Genomic DNA, 17,408 nt, shown 5'->3' with positions numbered 1-17,408 from the left:
GATACACTTTGGTAGGCGTGAATGGGTTACATGATACATTGATTTACATGGTGAATGAGTTAGATGATACATCGATTTACATGGTGAATGAGTTAGATGATACATTGATTTACATGGTGAATGAGTTAGATGATACATCGATTTACATGGTATTTCTGCCAATGGTAACAAATTAAGCATGCACATAATTACAGATACACATCAAACTAGGCTACATACCATCATTTCTGTATAATATTTGTGCTAATGGTATTTTCAGTCAATGAGCACTGTTAATTAAAGCTGTTTGTTTGTTATTTATTCAGTACAACAGTATAAAATGAACATAAAAACAATTACTGTATATATTCGGATTGCCCACCAAAGTCTGTGAAAGACTTATTTCCAGTGGGGTCCTTACATAAAAGTACAGTATCAGAAAAGAACAAACATAATAACTTTTAAAATACATAACATTTGTAAAGTAACACATATCGATATAACTTGGACGGATAACTGCTCACTTTTATTCAAATTCAAGAGAGTCATTTTATAGAGCCAGGTTAGTAATACAGGCCGAGGTACAAGTTGTAGATTACTGTACCTAACAGTATGAACAATTTGACTACAGGCCTACACGCTCTTTCTAATATAAATCCCACTTGTTCAAGTTGTAATCAAACTTCAGTTGATTAGATCTTCGTGCAGATCCCCCAACTATTCTTGGCGGTGGCAATTTGCACATGATGTCATCTGCTGGGAATAAGGCTTCATCATCCTCATTTGGAATGAAGACCATGTCTTCTACTTCAGCAGTTACCCACCCAGACACTTTCTGCAGGAAAATACCTTCATATTCACCATTGCCTACAACATCAATGCCAGCAATGTAGTGAACAACTCTCGATTTTCCTGCATCTTTTACGATGACGTAGTCACCTTCGATAATATCATCATCAGATGACCCATCTTCATCTGAATTGTCGTCGTATACGACGGCGGATTCTTTACCAGAGGAACTACTGTTGTCAGAAACTACCAGTGTTTTCCTTTTCTTGAAAAGGGTCTTCTTCACTTTTGGTGCAGATTTATTTTTCTTCTTTTCCTTGTCGAGTGCAATTTCATTTCGGATAGGAGTAGATGTCAGGATCATTGTCTTCCCTTTCTTTCGGGAGCGTTTTATCTTCCTTGGGCCTGCTTTTGGTGCACTGTGGATCTCACTTGGAGAGATATATCGCTTTGCTGGGGGCCCTGTAACTTGGTTAAAAATTGGCGAGCTGGACTGGGGTACGCTGGCTGTAGATGTAGGTCTACTTGGTTCAGGATTATCATCATTGGTTATCCTGGCAGGAGGAACATAGCCATCTCCAGGTTGGCGAGAATCCTGGTTTTCTGATGTGCTGGCTTGTGGGACACTGCATGAGGATGGAGGTCTACTGGCTTCCAACTGAGTTGGGACAACAGTGCTCTGTTGTATAAGGTTGACATCAGCAATTTCGCGATCTGTTACGTACGGTGGCAGGGGCAAAATCTGCATCTGTGAAGAGGTCACGATTGTACGGGAAAATCCCCGTGCTCTGAAATCCGGATAATATGTTTCTTGATGTCATTGCAGAGAGCTGGGCTTCTGTGACCAGGCTGGGAATTTCATATATCGTGACAGTTTTTCCTGGATTTCTCCTTAGCCAACCGTCCATGGCCCGATTATAAGCGGATTTGAATGGACCAAACACAGTCCTGTCAAGGGGTTGCAGACGATGTGATGTGTGTGGTGGAATGGTGAGCATAACTATCCCATTGGCTTTGGCCAGCTCAATGGTCTGCAGGGAGATATGGGTCTCATGATTATCGAGAATTAGAAGAATTTTGCGTTCCAACGAGCAACGAGTATGGCGAATAAGGTGTCCCAGATAAACCAGGAACAGTTCTTCGTTTATCCAGCCAGATCTGTTTGCTTGGCCAATGCAGCCTGGTGGTCCTCCCCTGGTGAAGTGATCACGGAAGTTCACTTGTGGAAAAATGAACATTGGTGGCAACACATTGCCAGATGCACTGATTGTGTAGACCACTGTAACTAAAACACCCCGTTCTGCCGATGTAGCCAAACCAACTTGTTTCTTCCCCTTCTCTGTTACAATATCACGTGGATTCTGGACTGTAGTGCATCCTGTCTCGTCAAGATTGTGGATGTCCTCAGGTTTGAAATGGTTCTCATCTATCACCCGGGCTAGGTTGTTATAGAACTCACCAGCAGAATGACGATTAAAGGCAGTGGCCCTTCCAAGTGAAGTAGCTTCTGGAGAACGGATGGACAGGTTTTGACGCTTTTTAAATCCGAACCACCAGGCCTTTCCAGCCTTTCTGTTTTCCTTCCAAGATTCTGGCATCTTAAGTTCGTTTTGAGAAGCAAATTCATAAGCTAGCTGACAGCATTTCTCAAGAGAGAGGCCATAAAACATGTCGGCTAACATCTTCACATGATTTCCCAGGTCCTTTTCCATTTCTGATGGAAAGATATAATGTGAATATGCAACAGCAGCATATCCTGTGACTGCCTCAGGATCCTTTTGGCGTTTTGCTATGAAACGGTGTAAAGTCATTTTGTCGATGCCAAAATCTTGGGCTGCACTGCGTAATGACTTTCCGCGTTCCACTTCATCAGCTGCCCTTCTCATTACGTCAGGTGGAGTTTTGGTGGCCCTTTCAGTTTTTCGTTTGTAGAATTGGGGCATTTTCCTGCAATAGGGAGATGGTGGTATTGAGTTATGCAAAATGCAATTTGATAGTAAAGTATATCTAACAATAGGACAACGGTTAAGTTGGAGAGAAAAAAAGATCTGCCAAACAAATGAATCGGCAAGCATCAAATATCAGGAAAGGAACAAGTTCCACAACTCAGATGGACACAACTCTTATATTCTAAAGATGTACAGTGTGGGCTATATCGGCCTAAATATATTATGATGCATGAAGCCCAGTTACAAATGGCTACAGCATTGTCTTGTAAAAAAAAAAAAAATGAATGGGTTAGTTGATACAGGTCGGTAGGGTTAGTTGATACACGTACACGTATCAACTAACCTACTCAGACTGTGTCATCTTACCCATCCATGGGTTTTTTGCAACACATGTTGCCCACATGCTTACATGTATCATCCTGGCAATCAAAGCAGCATAGGCTGAAAGCCACTTTCACAAGGTATAATCAACCAATGAGAACTCCTGTGAAATCTATGTAGTATTATCACAATACATCATCTTACCTTTTGTTGGCGTTTTTACTCAGGACACAAATCAGGTTTTTTGGAGAATCACACCCTTTCTTTGTCTGTAACTTCTTGACCAACTTATCAATATGTAATGCAACTAACTAACAACAGAGGGCAGCATTTACACAAGTTTCATTTCTGAGGGCCAGGAGAAAGGTTGTATCAACTAACCTACTGTATCAACTAACCTGCCTCTCCCCTACTGAACATTAATATCAGTCAGTGAGTCAGTGGTTATAAAGACCTATATATTGTTGTAGTTTTAGGAACCAACCCCAGAGGCAATGGCACCCACCATACAGGTCTTCAGGTACTATAATATAAGATTAGAGTAGTTCCCTCCCCTTGTGTCGTGGGTTAATATGTGATATAATGCGTTGGTGAAGGGTAGACAAGTTTTTTTTCCCCCTTTTTCTCATTTCCTAGTGGGTTTTAGTTCTCAATAGCTCCGTCTGACGTGTGCGAGCTGGTCACCGCCGTGAGCCAAAAATGCATTTGCATATCGCGCCAAAAAGCATTTGCATATCGTGCCCAAACCTAGTTTGACTCGAGCCAAATTTCAAGTGCCCCTTGTCTTCCCCATCTCTGAATCTTCCCTTTAGATACATGACAATGATACAACACAAAGCTTTTCTTAAACTGTTTTTAAAATTACACTTTATTTTCATTTCATTATAATTTTCACGCTCATTTCCATTGCATTAAGGTATTGTACAAGCCATTCATTACCACCCGACCTGAAAACCTCACCGCTCCACTCACCACAACTTCTGCTCCAACCACACAAGACTTGCTCACCTTCTGCCAACATTCTCACCTCATCCACTAACCACCAAGCAGCATTTGCTGCAAGAAGCATGGAGAGGGGATCGCTGGAAGCGGCAGCCAGCACCTTCATCCACCGGACTTTATGAAAACCTCAGAACAGACAGACGCTACTTGACCATTAGCGTCCTGTAGACATTTAATCGCTCGTTTATCCTCACAGACAATTACATGCTCCCAGCATTCGTCCTGCGCCAATAACACGTCTCTAGCTCAGACCCATGTTAAACGCAGAGCTCTGTTCTGTGCCGACGCAAAAGGACCTTCTGGCGAGGATTGGCTGCAGAGGTCTGGCAAAGGCAGGGCTAGGTGAGGATGCACTAATCAGCAGGCATTGTTGCACCAAGAGAATTCTAGATCCACTTATAGAACCCACCCTTGCGAAGGGATTATACAAGTGCCGCAGGTGAAAGCTCTCAATCACAATCAATCTCTATCTCTCTATCTCTCTCTCGTGTGTGTGTGTGTGTGTGTGTGTGTGTGTGTGTGTGTGTGTATGTGTATGAGTGTGTGTTGATTTTAGCTTGATCTGCACATTGGTTTTTGGTGCTCATCCTGTCCTCGGTCCTTCAAGGGTGGACGATCTGGGCTCGAGGAGTGGCCCTCACGTTGACGGACTGTAGCTGGGAGCCGAAGTGGTGGACGGATGGAGCGAGCACATAGTTAGGCGCATGTTAAGGCCAAGCCACGCATACACGTACCTAAAAATCCCACACAGTAGACTATCATATCACACTTTCTTTTCTCAGCGTTCTTTTATTTGTATCATTCTCCCTTGAACGCAGACTCCCCATCCCTGAAGAGTGCATTAACAATTGGCGGCATTTCTGCAGCCTGACCCCTCCGGATTGACCATCACTGATAACGCACTTTCGCAGCTCTCTTGCAACACACACACACACACACACACACACACACACACACACACACACACACCTGCACCCTCTATGACTCAACACACCATAGACACAACAGTATTTCTTTCCTCTTTACCCCCTCCTTTAGCGCTTCTGTCGTGGAAGCACGTCTGCTTCCGTCCGGTAAGCAAGAGGCAATTGACCCTCATACTTTCACTATCTTCTGTTGTTTTCTCCCTCCGCGGATGGTCTGATGGGTATCCTGTATTGTTCATAGCTGGTATGTAAGGCATATAATTAAGTCTGCATCTCGTCCATTTTATTTTCTGCCTGTAAATATTGCTGCATGCGTCGTTGCTGTGATTGCTCAAGCATTTTGCATTACATTCCCCCCCTTTTGATTTCTCCTGCTGTACATGAAAGCGCTTGAGTTCACTCCCACCGTTGCATGATTCTGCTTGTAATAATAAATCCCTTGTTGACGTTCCTTTCCAATCTGTCCGTGCCTGTCATTTCCTCCATTAATCCAGTGCTGTTCGCACTTAGGTTAGCTTGGGAGGTTATAATTCTCTAACAAATTGGCTCATTACAGTCCAGCATGCACCAAGCAGTAAGCTCAGCCACCTTAATTAAGATTTAATCAAGACAAGATTGGTGCATTGGTGCATAACCCCCCATTGGAAAGTCATGTGGTACAGGTAAACGGTGTTTAGACAGAGAACCCTGTAACCGCGTAGTGGACCAATTGGCATTTGCGGTTGGCTAGCAACCTGCCGTGGTAGAAAGTTATTTGTGCTCGGTAGCCTCAGGTCCGATAAGTTCAAAGAGAACCAGGGAATCCCCCTCGCATTAAACTCGAAAGCCGTGGCCATAACAATATATTATGTATGCAGTACATTCTATTGTTCAAATACCGTCTTAACTCGAAAAGAAGTAAAAAAATATTTCTCGGGAATCTCCCTGGCCTCCCGACTAATTAATTACGTTTTTGTATTTTCTTGTGTAGATATGGAAGAGGTACGACAGCCTCTCTTGCATATAAATAAGTATGCTAAGTTATAAGAATCACTGATTTCTTTAAATCTTCAGATTTCACTCCAGATTTTGGCACTTATTTAGTCCTCGAGATCCAATCCTCAAACCCGAACACAGACTTTGACTGTACACTCTCGTTAGTCCGAGAGAGTAGATCGTGTTTTCAAAGCAAAGCACGTTTGAATAGGCCGAAACAAAATGGCAGCTAGGACCCATGCTCGGTGATGTTGAGCTGACAGGTGATAACGCCTTTCATGAAGTTACAGCATTATTTCTCTTCAAAGGGGTTACTTATATTTATCCAAATACCCACTTTTCAATCATGCACTCCTTTGACGTTCCCTTAGTATGCATGCAACGTTTGGGGCCGCTAAGTTTCGTGGTTTTGGAGTTATGGAGGAGCCACACACACTAACTAAACAACTGACACACATTGCCTTTTATTATTGTTATGGACGAGTAAAGGTACCCAGCGTTTCCGGGCAACACAGGGTCCGTTCTTCCACCGCTTCCCCTGCCTCTTCCCACCTCATCCTCTGCATCCTCCCATCCCACTCCTTCCCCTCCCTCCGGACTCCAGCTCCAACCCTTCCCCTCCCTCCGGACTCCCACTCTACCACTTCGCCTCCCACTCCACCCCTTCGCTTCCCACCCCCCATCCCCTTCTCTGCCCCTCCCTCATTCCACCCTTTCCCCTGCCCTCTCTCACCCCACCTCCCTCCTCTCACCCCACCCTTTCCCCTCCCTCCAGACTCCTACCTTCTCCTAGTCACTGACAGTGAATAAAGCGTTTTTAACCACGTTTGAATTTTTTTTTTTTTAAAATAACACCCGCTTTCAATTTCTACCAATTCGTCCTTGCCATGAGTCATGTCGAAATCTTCCCCCTAAGGGAAGAATTCATCAATATGGCTGAAATAAGTCATGGTATAGATGTTTATCCTTGTCGCCATGTAATGAATCTGGGTGTGTTCAGTTACCAAGTTTCTTGTAGAGCACTCGCCAAGTGGCTGAAGCACTCAAGCAAGCACTCCATTCAAAAGCGTTGATAAGGAACGGCTAGCTTTGCGAGTGCTGGCTAGCTGCTTCGTAACTGAACACCCTGGACATCTCAATAGCATACAGTACACATACAAAAGGACAGGTTTTTTTTAACACTTCAAATATTAATCACAAGTATTGCAGATCCCAGTTCAGTGACACCTTATACTATGGAGGTGTGAATTAAGATGACAGTGCAGAAGGAGGGATGACAGCCTTGCTTACATAAATACACTTGTTATAAGAATTGCTAGTTTCTTAAATTTTTCAGATTTCAATACTTATTTAGTCCATGGGTTCCGATCTTCAAATCCAAATTTTGATTATATACTTTAATTAGTCCATGAGAGGTCATCGTGGTTCCAAGGCAAAGCATTTTTGAGCAGGCCAAATAAAATGGTGGCTTACGAACCCAGTGACGTGACAGAAGGCTGACCGAGATGACACACCACCATTTTGGTAAGGCTTATTTTCTTGTTTCTTTTATGATGAGCACCCCCAAAATTATCTTCAAAAGGTGCGTTTTTACACATCCAAACACCCATTTTTCATTCATGCACTCCCTTGGAGTTCACTTAGTACACTTGCAAAGTTTGATATTATTATAGATTCATTTTTTGTTATTTGTGATTGCTTCTTGCCTCTTGCCCTGTGCCATTTGTTCGATTCAATACACGGTGTCAGGAGTGAATTGCACTTGTTTTGTTCTGGCTGCTTCGTTTGGTGGTTTAGGCTGGTTGCACAATGATGGTAAAGCAGTTCAAACCTCTGGAGACCGTGCTCGTGACCTAATTGCTTTCTCTGTCAAATTAGATTAGTCATGAGTGGCTATTGGTGTGGCCCCCAGTCAATGTCCCTGTACTTGCCATGCTGCCCCCCTGCCCCACAACCCTCCCCAGTGAATTTAAGCTGATAAACTGAAAGAATGAATTAACGTGGTGTTCATATAGTGAAGGCATGATGGATCAAATGATGTCCTCCTGCATCAAAGTAACAATGTCATTAAGGAAAGCGAAAGTGTTGTGAATCATTTGTTTACTACAAGGGCCCTCTCAAGGACTGTCACTGAAAAATGGACGGCCCACAATTGTAGCCCTTTATAGTAAAATTTCCCCTTTAAATTTTTTTGCTATGTTCTTTGTTACTCCATTTGCTAAAACTATCACTGGGATGACGTCAAATTTCTTCAAATCCTACGTTTTCTTCAATTAATTTTTCAAGTCATGATACTTTCACTTTTTATTTCCATATATGTGAATATTCCTGTGTCTCTTAATGCTTAAATAAATGTTTAATGATTAAATAGTTATACATATTTATTGGCGTGCACATCGGTGGATCTTCATATGCGCTTTTTGGTTTGATGAGGCACTGAAAGATTTTCCACAAATTTCGCATTTGTATGGGCGATCACCAGTGTGACCTCTCATGTGAATTTTCAGATCGGATGGCCGAAGGAAGCATTTTACACAAGTCGGGCATTTGAATGGGCGCTCGCCAGTGTGGCATCTCTCGTGAGATTTCAGGTGTGCAGGTTTTTTGAAAGACTTCCCACATAATGTGCATTCGTAAGGACGGTGACCAGTGTGACCTCTCATGTGAATTTTCAGGTCCGATGACCGAATGAAAGATTTTACACAAATTGTGCATTGGTATGGACGCTCACCAGTGTGACCTCGCATGTGAGTTTTCAGGTCTGATGACTTCATGTAAGATTTTACACAAATTGTGCATTTGTATGGGCGCTCACCAGTGTGACTTCTCATGTGAATTTTCAAGTGCGATGGAATTTTGAAAGATTTTTCACAAATTGTGCATTTGTTTGGGAGCTCACAACTGTGGATCTTCATGTGCCGGTGAAGATCTGATAGTTGAACGAAAGCTTTTTCACAATTTCCACATTTGTGTTGGTACAATGTACTATGGATCTTCATATGCCTTTTGAGGTCTGAGGATGCAATGAAAGATTTCTCACAAGTTTGACATTTGTATGGAAACTCACCAATGTGAATTCGTATATGCATTTTCAGGTGTGATGAATGCTTGAAAGATTTTTCACATGTTGTGCATTTGAATGGACGTTCAATGCTGTGAATTCGCATGTGTGATTTCAGAGTCGATGAGATTTTGAAAGATTTTCCGCAAATTTCACATTTGTATGGGCGATCACCACTGTGACCTCTAATGTGAGTTTTAAGGTTTGATGACCTTTTGAAAGATTTTCCACAGGTTGTGCATATGTGTGGACGATCAGAACTATGAATATGCATGTGCTCTTTCAGGTTTGATGAGGCATTGAAAGATTTTCCACAAGATGTGCATTTGTATGGACGGTCAACACTGTGAGTTTGTGTGTGAACTTTAAGTTTTGATGGGTTGATGAAAGATTTTCCACAAGATGTGCATTTGTATGGACGGTCAACACTGTGAATTTGCACATGAGCTTTAACCTTTGAAAGGGTCATGAAAGATTTTCCACAAATTCTACATTCGTACATGTGGTCACGACTGTGGGTTTTCATATGCATTTGAAGGTCTGATGGAGGAATAAACGATATTTCATAATTACTACTTCCTGTTTCAGCATCCTGTTGCCAGATTGATGGCTGATGGACTTTGTGAGGAAATTCATTCTGTGTGAATGTGTTTTGCTCATTTTTGATCATGTGCGTCTGGAAATGTACAGACAAAAGGTCTTTTAAATGGGTACTGTATGGGCACTTAAAACATTTGTACATCGTATCAGCAGTAATCTCATGGTGCTTTTTCATGTGCAGCTGAAGTGCAGATTCTGTGGTCGACTTCAAACAGCATTTGCCACAGGGGAACATCTGGACATTCTGTGGGTTGCCTGAGCAAACATACAGAGAAAACATTGTAATGACAATGTTCGTGTAATGTATTTAATATTTCACACAATAATTAAAATTCGTCAAAGCAATCGTGATTTTGCAAGGCAGCCACTTTACCAGCATCTCAACCCATGATGATATTGAGGCACAGAAGGTGCTACACACACATAACTACTAGAAAGACATTTTTTTGAGTATGATTTATCATTTTGGTAAATCATCACACCTGCACTCATGTCGTTTGAAGCATCCTCTCAATTATGTCAATTTCAAACAACCAATCCAATTTCAAAATTTGACGATGGCAATTCATTACCTGGCAATTTGAACCACAGACTTCACAGGATCAAAACACACAATGAGCGTAGCCTACTCTTATTTATGAGGAAGAAAGTCATCAGACCACAGGATGTGAGAAAAATGCATGGGTCTCCCCATGACAGGGAGACTATTAAGATGAAGTACTGAATGTGGAATAAATCATGTGCAGAAAGGGTGTAAAGATGTATACAAAATATTGGGAATCAGATGATGTGATGCAACATTTCTTGATGGAGTACTGCTCTCCCCTCTGGGCTGGCGCTCCTGCCTCACACCTAGCTCAGCTTCATGCTGTAGAAACCAAAGCTTTTAGGATCATTGATATCTCCCACAATAAAGCTGACTCTGAGGGCATTTCACTATGTCACCGCAGACAGGTTGGTGGTGTTTCTGTCTTCTATCGACTCTTCTCGGCCTAGTTTCCCCTGCTCTGTACACCAAATATTCCTGCATTATGCACAATATCTGCCAGCAACCCTCTTCTGGTGAAACTGCCAAAATCAAGACTCTATTCTCACCTTCACTCTTTCATTCCTCTTTTTTCTCACCTCTGGAACAAACACACACTCTTTTCAATCCCACTCTTCCCTCTAGGTCTTCAAAACAGCTGTTCACCACCATCTTTCATCTTCCCCCAACCAAATCCTTGATCTTTTCTACCCCCGTTAATACTCCCCAAATCCACCTTTTTCAAATCCTGTTTTCTGAAAGTCCTGGTGGAGTCCATCTTGTTTATCCCGTGTACCCTGTCCCAGCCCTCTCCTTTCCACAGATATCCTATATTTCTGTTTTTTTATGTGTTTGCTCTTACACGAGCCTAGACTTTGTATGCAAAATAAAAAAAAGACTGGAACAATGTGACTGTGTTGCCAATATGCCTCCACATAGTCCCACAATGGGTAGATGCCATCGTTCGCTGTCCTAAAAATAAGCAAGTTTGAATTTAAATCCCTTCAGCTGTTTTCAAGTATCACATTTTCACCAACTATGACAGGTTTCACATCGATCGGTGAAGCTGTTTCAGAGAAGGGATTTTTTTAAATATCAGCTTTCAAACTGATATGGCTGCCATACCACATGACATATGACCTTTAAAATGTACACTCTGCATTTGTATGGGTAGGGGATCACGTTTGTGAAGTTTTGTGTTGATCGGATAGGTTCGTTTTTTCTATCCAAGATGGCTGCCAAACCACGTGACCTATGACATCATCATTTTCAAAATATATGCAACAGTGCTGTTAGATGATATTTGTAAAATTTTGCATCGATAGGGTGAGCGGTTTCAGAGATATAATTATTTTATATTTTCATTCAATCCAATATGGCTGCCACAAGATGTGACCAATGATGTTTTCACGATCATCTTTTAATCGCCATGCCTAATCAATGACGCAAGTAAAGTTGAGTCAATCGATTTGGTGGTTTGGGAGAGGATGTTTTTTAAAGGTTTTAGGTTAAATCCAATATGGCTGCCAAACCATGTGACCTATGATGTCATAAATTTAATATTTCAATACAAATGGGGGGAATTGTGGAAGTTTAAATTGTGAATTGTGGAAGTGTAAATTAATTATTTGCGTACTTAATTTGTGAACTGAGTGACTTTCGTGAGCCTCAACCGCTTGCTGCATCACTTGAGTTGTAATTGCTTGAATAAAGCTTCATTAATATATGTAGTTCAGCATAAATTGTGTTTTATAAGGTCTACCAGTTGTAAATATTTTCCCTTCAGTAAAGGGAGCTGAAATGCGTCATAAATCGTTGCCGGTAGCTTCAGGCAGGCTGGTGTGCAGGACTGCAGGGTGTCCATAGCAACCACAGCACGAGTGCGCTTTCTTTTCCACTTTGCAATGATAAGGAACAAAACTAAAGAATAGTTTTTCTCTTCAATTCATGTCTATATAATCAATAAATATACTCTTTATATAACATCTACAGACTTGGCATTTAATATGGAATATTTTTTTTATTCTTGACTTGAGTTTACTTTCTGAACTCAGTATATCAATCTGGTGAGTTTCTTTTACGCTTTGGTGATTTCTTTGTCAAAAGAACCATGTCACTGATTGTCTTTCGCAGCAAGAAGTCAATAACAGGATAATATCACAGGTGGCGTGACAAAATGTAAGGACAGGTACATTTGACGATTGGCTTCACAATCAGGTATATAAGGGTTGTTGCGTTCTGTATTAGTGGAAATCAACTGCTGCACATCTACAAAAGTTATTGCCGCTTCCTCTGGAGATGGTCCGTCAACTCGACAATGCTGTTTGTCATGGAGTGGTGGCTTTACGAAATTCCGGCATGAAACAGCGTGCTATTGCTTGGCAGTATGGCATCACTCAAGGTCAGGTGTCAAAGATCCTGAAACGAAATGCTCAGAGGGGTGTCCCTACTCCAATACCGAGGCCAGGACGTCCCCGCAGAATCACAAGGAGAGATGATCGCCAGCTGCACCGGTTAGTCTGCAATGGCCGTACCAAGTCAGCTAATCGGCTTAGGGCTGAGTGGCAGCAACTGACAAATGTGCCTGTATCCAGAAGGCTAGTCAACCAACGACTGGTTCAAGCAGGCTATCGTGCCAGGCGTCCCCTGAGAAAGACACGCCTGACCAGACAACACAGCCAGCACCGATTGCAGTGGGCCAGAGAGCACCGTCAATGGCAGCCAGGACACTGGAATCATGTGACCTTCAGTGACGAGCCTAGATTTTTGGTCTATCGTCAAGATGGCTGCGTCCGAGTGCGCAGACAAGTGCATGAAGCCTACAACGAAGATTGTATAGTGCCAAGAGTCCAAGCTGGAGGTGGTGGGGTGACCATTTGGGCTGCTTTTCATGCAGGGGGCAAAACTGACCTGGTTGTTCTGAATGGAAACCTGAACCAATTCAAGTGCAGGGCCATTCTGGAAGAAACTGCTTCCATTTGCTCATGCAGCCTTTCGAGGAAACTGTGTCTTCCAAGATGACAATGCACAGCCTCATCGTGCTCGCATGATCCAACACTTTCTTGTTGACCATGGTGTCGAGCATATGGAGTGGCCTGCCATGTCCCCGGATATGAATCCGAATAAGAACTTGTGGGCAGAATTAACGCAGAATTAATTAACGCAGAAATTCTGAATTAACAGAATTAATTAACTTGGACCAGCAGCCGACCTCTGTGCGTGAATTGCAGCAGGCTATTGTCACTGCATGGCAAGCGATTCCTGTCCAAACCTTGGCAAATCTCGTGAACAGCATGCCTCAATGTGTACGTGCTCTCCTGAATGCTCGTGGGGGTTACATGAAGTACTGAACTGTAATTTTACTGTCCGTAATCCCAGTCATAATTTAACTTTTGTTTTTGTTGAAATTTTTTTTGGCTCATGTGTAAAATAAAGAGATACTTCTGGAAAACGTACAGAAGTTTAACACAGTACTGTCCGATAATTGAGTTCGATATCAGTTTACATCACTTTCAAGGATCAATTTATTTGATTCGAAATGTCAAATGTGGTTTTTGTTTCTTTTAAAGGTCACATTAACAAAATCTAGAATAATTTCAACATAATTCCAATGAACTTTTGGTTCTAAGTCATCTTGAAAAGTAAGTTCACCCCCACAAAAAAAATATTCCATATTAAATGGCAAGTCTGTATAATCATTATATTCTGCGAATAGTTATGTATTTAGATTCCACTATATAATACAAGTTTGAGAAAAGTTACAAGATGCAGAAAACTTCTAAAAACTTGGAATCATGAAGGCTGGCAAGGTCAAACCAGTACTGCATATCTATGCACACCTGGCGAGTGATAAAGAAGACTCAAAGCATATTTTGTCTGCAAAATCGTTTTCCTTAATTCTCTTTACATTTTAACTACACATAGTTAATATGATGTAACCAATATAACAAATCTTTTTACTTGTTAGGAATATGAATAAATATATGTGTAGTGTGTTAAGCTTACATTACAAAGTGTTAACATCTGTAATTGATTAGGCACCCTTTCTCCCTTTGGAGGAAAGATAGTTGCATAGCAACTGGGGCTGGATAAATACTTTTCTCTAGTGAAATAAATTACACACTCTCGTGTAAGGCTTACAAAAGTGTGGTTAATGTTATATTAGTTTGACACAGCATTTTACTTGATAACTTTGTTGAGGATTTGCTTAGGATTTTGTTTGGGACTTTTGCAGTGTGTGTTCTTCTTGAATTGGGATTTCTGCTAAAAGGTTTCTTTGTCGTATATCTTCCTTGTAACCAAAGTGAGGTCCTCCACGTGAATTAAAAATCTGTCAATCATCTTCTGTCAAGTTTGGACATTGGATTCTTGATTAGTCAATTATTTCAAGACTAAATTTATACGACACTGCCAAAACCATATGACCTATGATGTCATAAATTTAATATTTCAATACAAATGGGTCATAGATCATGTGCATGCAATTTCATATTTTTAGGATAAGGAATTAAATTGAAACATTTTTGGCTGGTATACCACTTCACCTATGATGTCATCATTATCATGCTTTTGTTCCCCATTGGGAGTACTTGACAATGTGCCAAGTTTCAAATTTTTCCATTCAGCAGTTTCCAAGAAATAATTTTCTAATACAATAAATGGGATGTCTAGTTTAATTGTTCTTCAATTAGTTTTGTCGAATTGTCCAATTTTGTTTGGACAACAAATTTGATGTCTAGTTTAATTCTTTTCTTCAATTGTCCAATTGTTCTTCAAAGACCTGATGGTGTCTTTTAATCCAAAATGGCTGCCATACCACGTGGCCTATGACGTCACAATGATCATAAAAATATTCTGCATGGGTGTCACTCCTACCCTGAAAGTTTCGTCTCAATCGGACATATGGTTGCTGAGAAAAGCGAGGTTTAGCCTGTACGGACGGGACAACCCGAAAACATAATGCCTCCGGCAACTTCGTCGGCGGAGGCATAAAAAAAAGAAAATCCACAAAACAGACTCCCATTTCTCCGGCCACTTCCATCAAAATGCCTACTCTTCAGCATTTCACAAGTCAAAAAAAAAACAAAAAACACTGATTCACCATGTGACCTTGTGGAACAAACTCCTGTTGTACAACACCTCTTTTGGTCAAGGTGACCACTGGGTCTTCCACTGAAATGACATGCTTCATCTCGGTGTTGTAACCGTTAACCCAAGTCTCGTCACCTGTAATGATGTTGGGCAAGAAGTTTTCAGCATTCTCTAAGTCTACATGATCATTGAGTTCCTGAGACATTGTGAGGCATTGCTCCTTCTGTTCCAGAGTGAGAGCCCACTCACTCATGGCCTAGATCCGCCTCATTTCCACATACAGTGCCTTCAGAAAGTATTCACCCTCCTTGACTTTTTTCACAGTTTGTTGTGTTTCAGCCTGAATTGAAAATTGATTGAATTGAGATATTTTTTTTGTCACAGATCTACACATAATACCCTATAATGTCAAAGTGGAATTGTTTTTTTGATTGAAAATTAAAAAAATCAATTAAAAAGGAAAAGTTGAAACATATGTGGAGTCAATAAGTGGTCAACCCCTTTGTTATGACACTCCAAATTGAGCTCAGGCACATCCAATTTCCTTTGATCATCCTTGAGATGTCTCAACAACTTGATTGCAGTCCACCTGTGGCCAACTCAATTGAATGGACATGATTTAGAAAAGAAACACACCTTTGATTTAATTGAGATTTTTTTGTCACAGATCTACACCTAATACCCCATAATGTCAAAGTGGAATTGTTTTTTTTGATTGAAATTTTTTCCCTTATATACAAACTTATAACATCACGTCTGCAGTGAACATACTATCGTGTAGCTGGTTCAGTTAAGACCGAGCGTCCACGGATGGAATCGAGCTTATTTTGAGGCGTTTCCAATTCAATGGCGGATCGATACACGAGCCGGGGGATTGGGGTAGGATGCCGCGCTTACCTGACGGTCCGCTCAGTCTTCACCTGTAAATTAATAAATCAACCAAACATGGAATTGCTGTACAAAAATACGCAACTTTATTGCCGACTCCGAGAACAAAGGAACGCGACGGAAGAACTAAGACCTAGGTCCCCACGTCCCTACGCACAGACTTCACATACAGCACAAATGGAAGGATAATCGAAAATAACTCGTCGTGTTTGTGGATGCGTCTTATCTGTCTGAATGTCGGGTTGTCAGGAATTCTCCAGCTCGAGCGTGTCGTCCGACACAGCTCCGGTCGGTGGGAAGACAGGCCTCGATGCGCCCCCGTCTGCACACTGCTAGGCAGAGCCACTCGCTCGCCCCGGTCTCGCCCGCTCCAGTCGCAAGCCTCACTCGCACGTGAACGCCAGGGAGGAGAATCAATGGTGCTCCAACGTTGCTCCATCGTCCATCGTCGAGTAGGTAATTCGCGATTCGTAAAAGGAAGAAGGGTCCAAACGGAGCGAAAGGCAAGGGCAGAAGGGAGGTCTGGGAAGGGCAGAAGGGAGGTCTAGGAAGGGCAGAAGCCAAAGCGAGAAGCAGGTTGAGACGGAGGTACAGGCAGGATGGATCGAGGAACGAGAAGGGAAAATGTTGGCACAAAAACGTTCACGACCAAAGTCTGGACCAAAGTGACAAAATGTCTGCCGCTCCAAGTCTCTTGTTCGGCGTGCTCTGACGTCATCCGGGCCTCTTACCAATTCACGAATCCCCCTCCCACCAGTTGTGCGACCCGCCCACCAAACCCTCCCTGTCCATCCATCGCGCGGTGGGCGTGGCCTCAGCCTGCCTTGCACGATGTTTGCCTGCTATGGCAGCTGGTGATGTGGCTGGCTGCGGCCCCATCGGCAGTGCCCCGATCTGGCTTCCTGCCTGTGGTTCTGTAAGTCTTATTGTGGGAGAGGGAAATTAATTAATGTGTGCAGCTAAGGGCCTAGCCAAGTGTCTATAAGAGTGCGTGGCCATACGGGACAATGGATTGATCACCAGGTCTGACACACAGGGGAATTATCTTAGTCCCTATTCTACCTATCACCGGATCATCCTCGTATGATCACAGGTACACACTTGATCCGACAAACTGGGCTAACAGGACTTATTACATCGAGATTGTTCTAACTCGACTGACGAAGCATGACACCGATACAGATCTACCTAAATCCATATATATGCCCTACCCCAAAATTTATAACATCAATACCCTTGGCCCTGGTATACAGAATCATGTAGTGAGGCAGTTTCCTCCAAACAACTTTCGTTCTCTTCCT

The 17,408-nt window shown here is 42.2% G+C and overlaps 1 protein-coding gene across 10 annotated transcripts in view; it reads right to left on the bottom strand.

Moving 5' to 3' along the window:
- Positions 1-278: 278 nt before the first annotated feature.
- LOC137414383 (uncharacterized) overlaps positions 279-17,408 on the bottom strand; it is a 92,801-nt gene continuing 75,671 nt past the window's right edge. For 5 of the 10 annotated variants that reach the window (XM_068099916.2, XM_068099911.2, XM_068099921.2 and 2 more), the window contains one exon: positions 8,231-9,857. In XM_068099916.2, the coding sequence (XP_067956017.1) occupies positions 8,323-9,857 (1,535 nt within the window). In that variant the 3' untranslated portion in view covers positions 8,231-8,322. Of the gene's footprint in view, positions 2,716-8,230; positions 9,858-17,408 lie in introns of those variants that run through there. The other 5 variants (XM_078770028.1, XM_078770026.1, XM_078770027.1 and 2 more) reach the window with 2 other exon arrangements.

Source organism: Myxine glutinosa, chromosome 1 (assembly GCF_964187855.1).
Source record: "Myxine glutinosa chromosome 1, kmMyxGlut1.1, whole genome shotgun sequence".
In the NCBI taxonomy this organism is placed as follows: domain Eukaryota; kingdom Metazoa; phylum Chordata; class Myxini; order Myxiniformes; family Myxinidae; genus Myxine; species Myxine glutinosa.
Note: the sequence above shows the minus strand (reverse complement) of the source record. Positions and strands in the feature narration are given on the sequence as shown.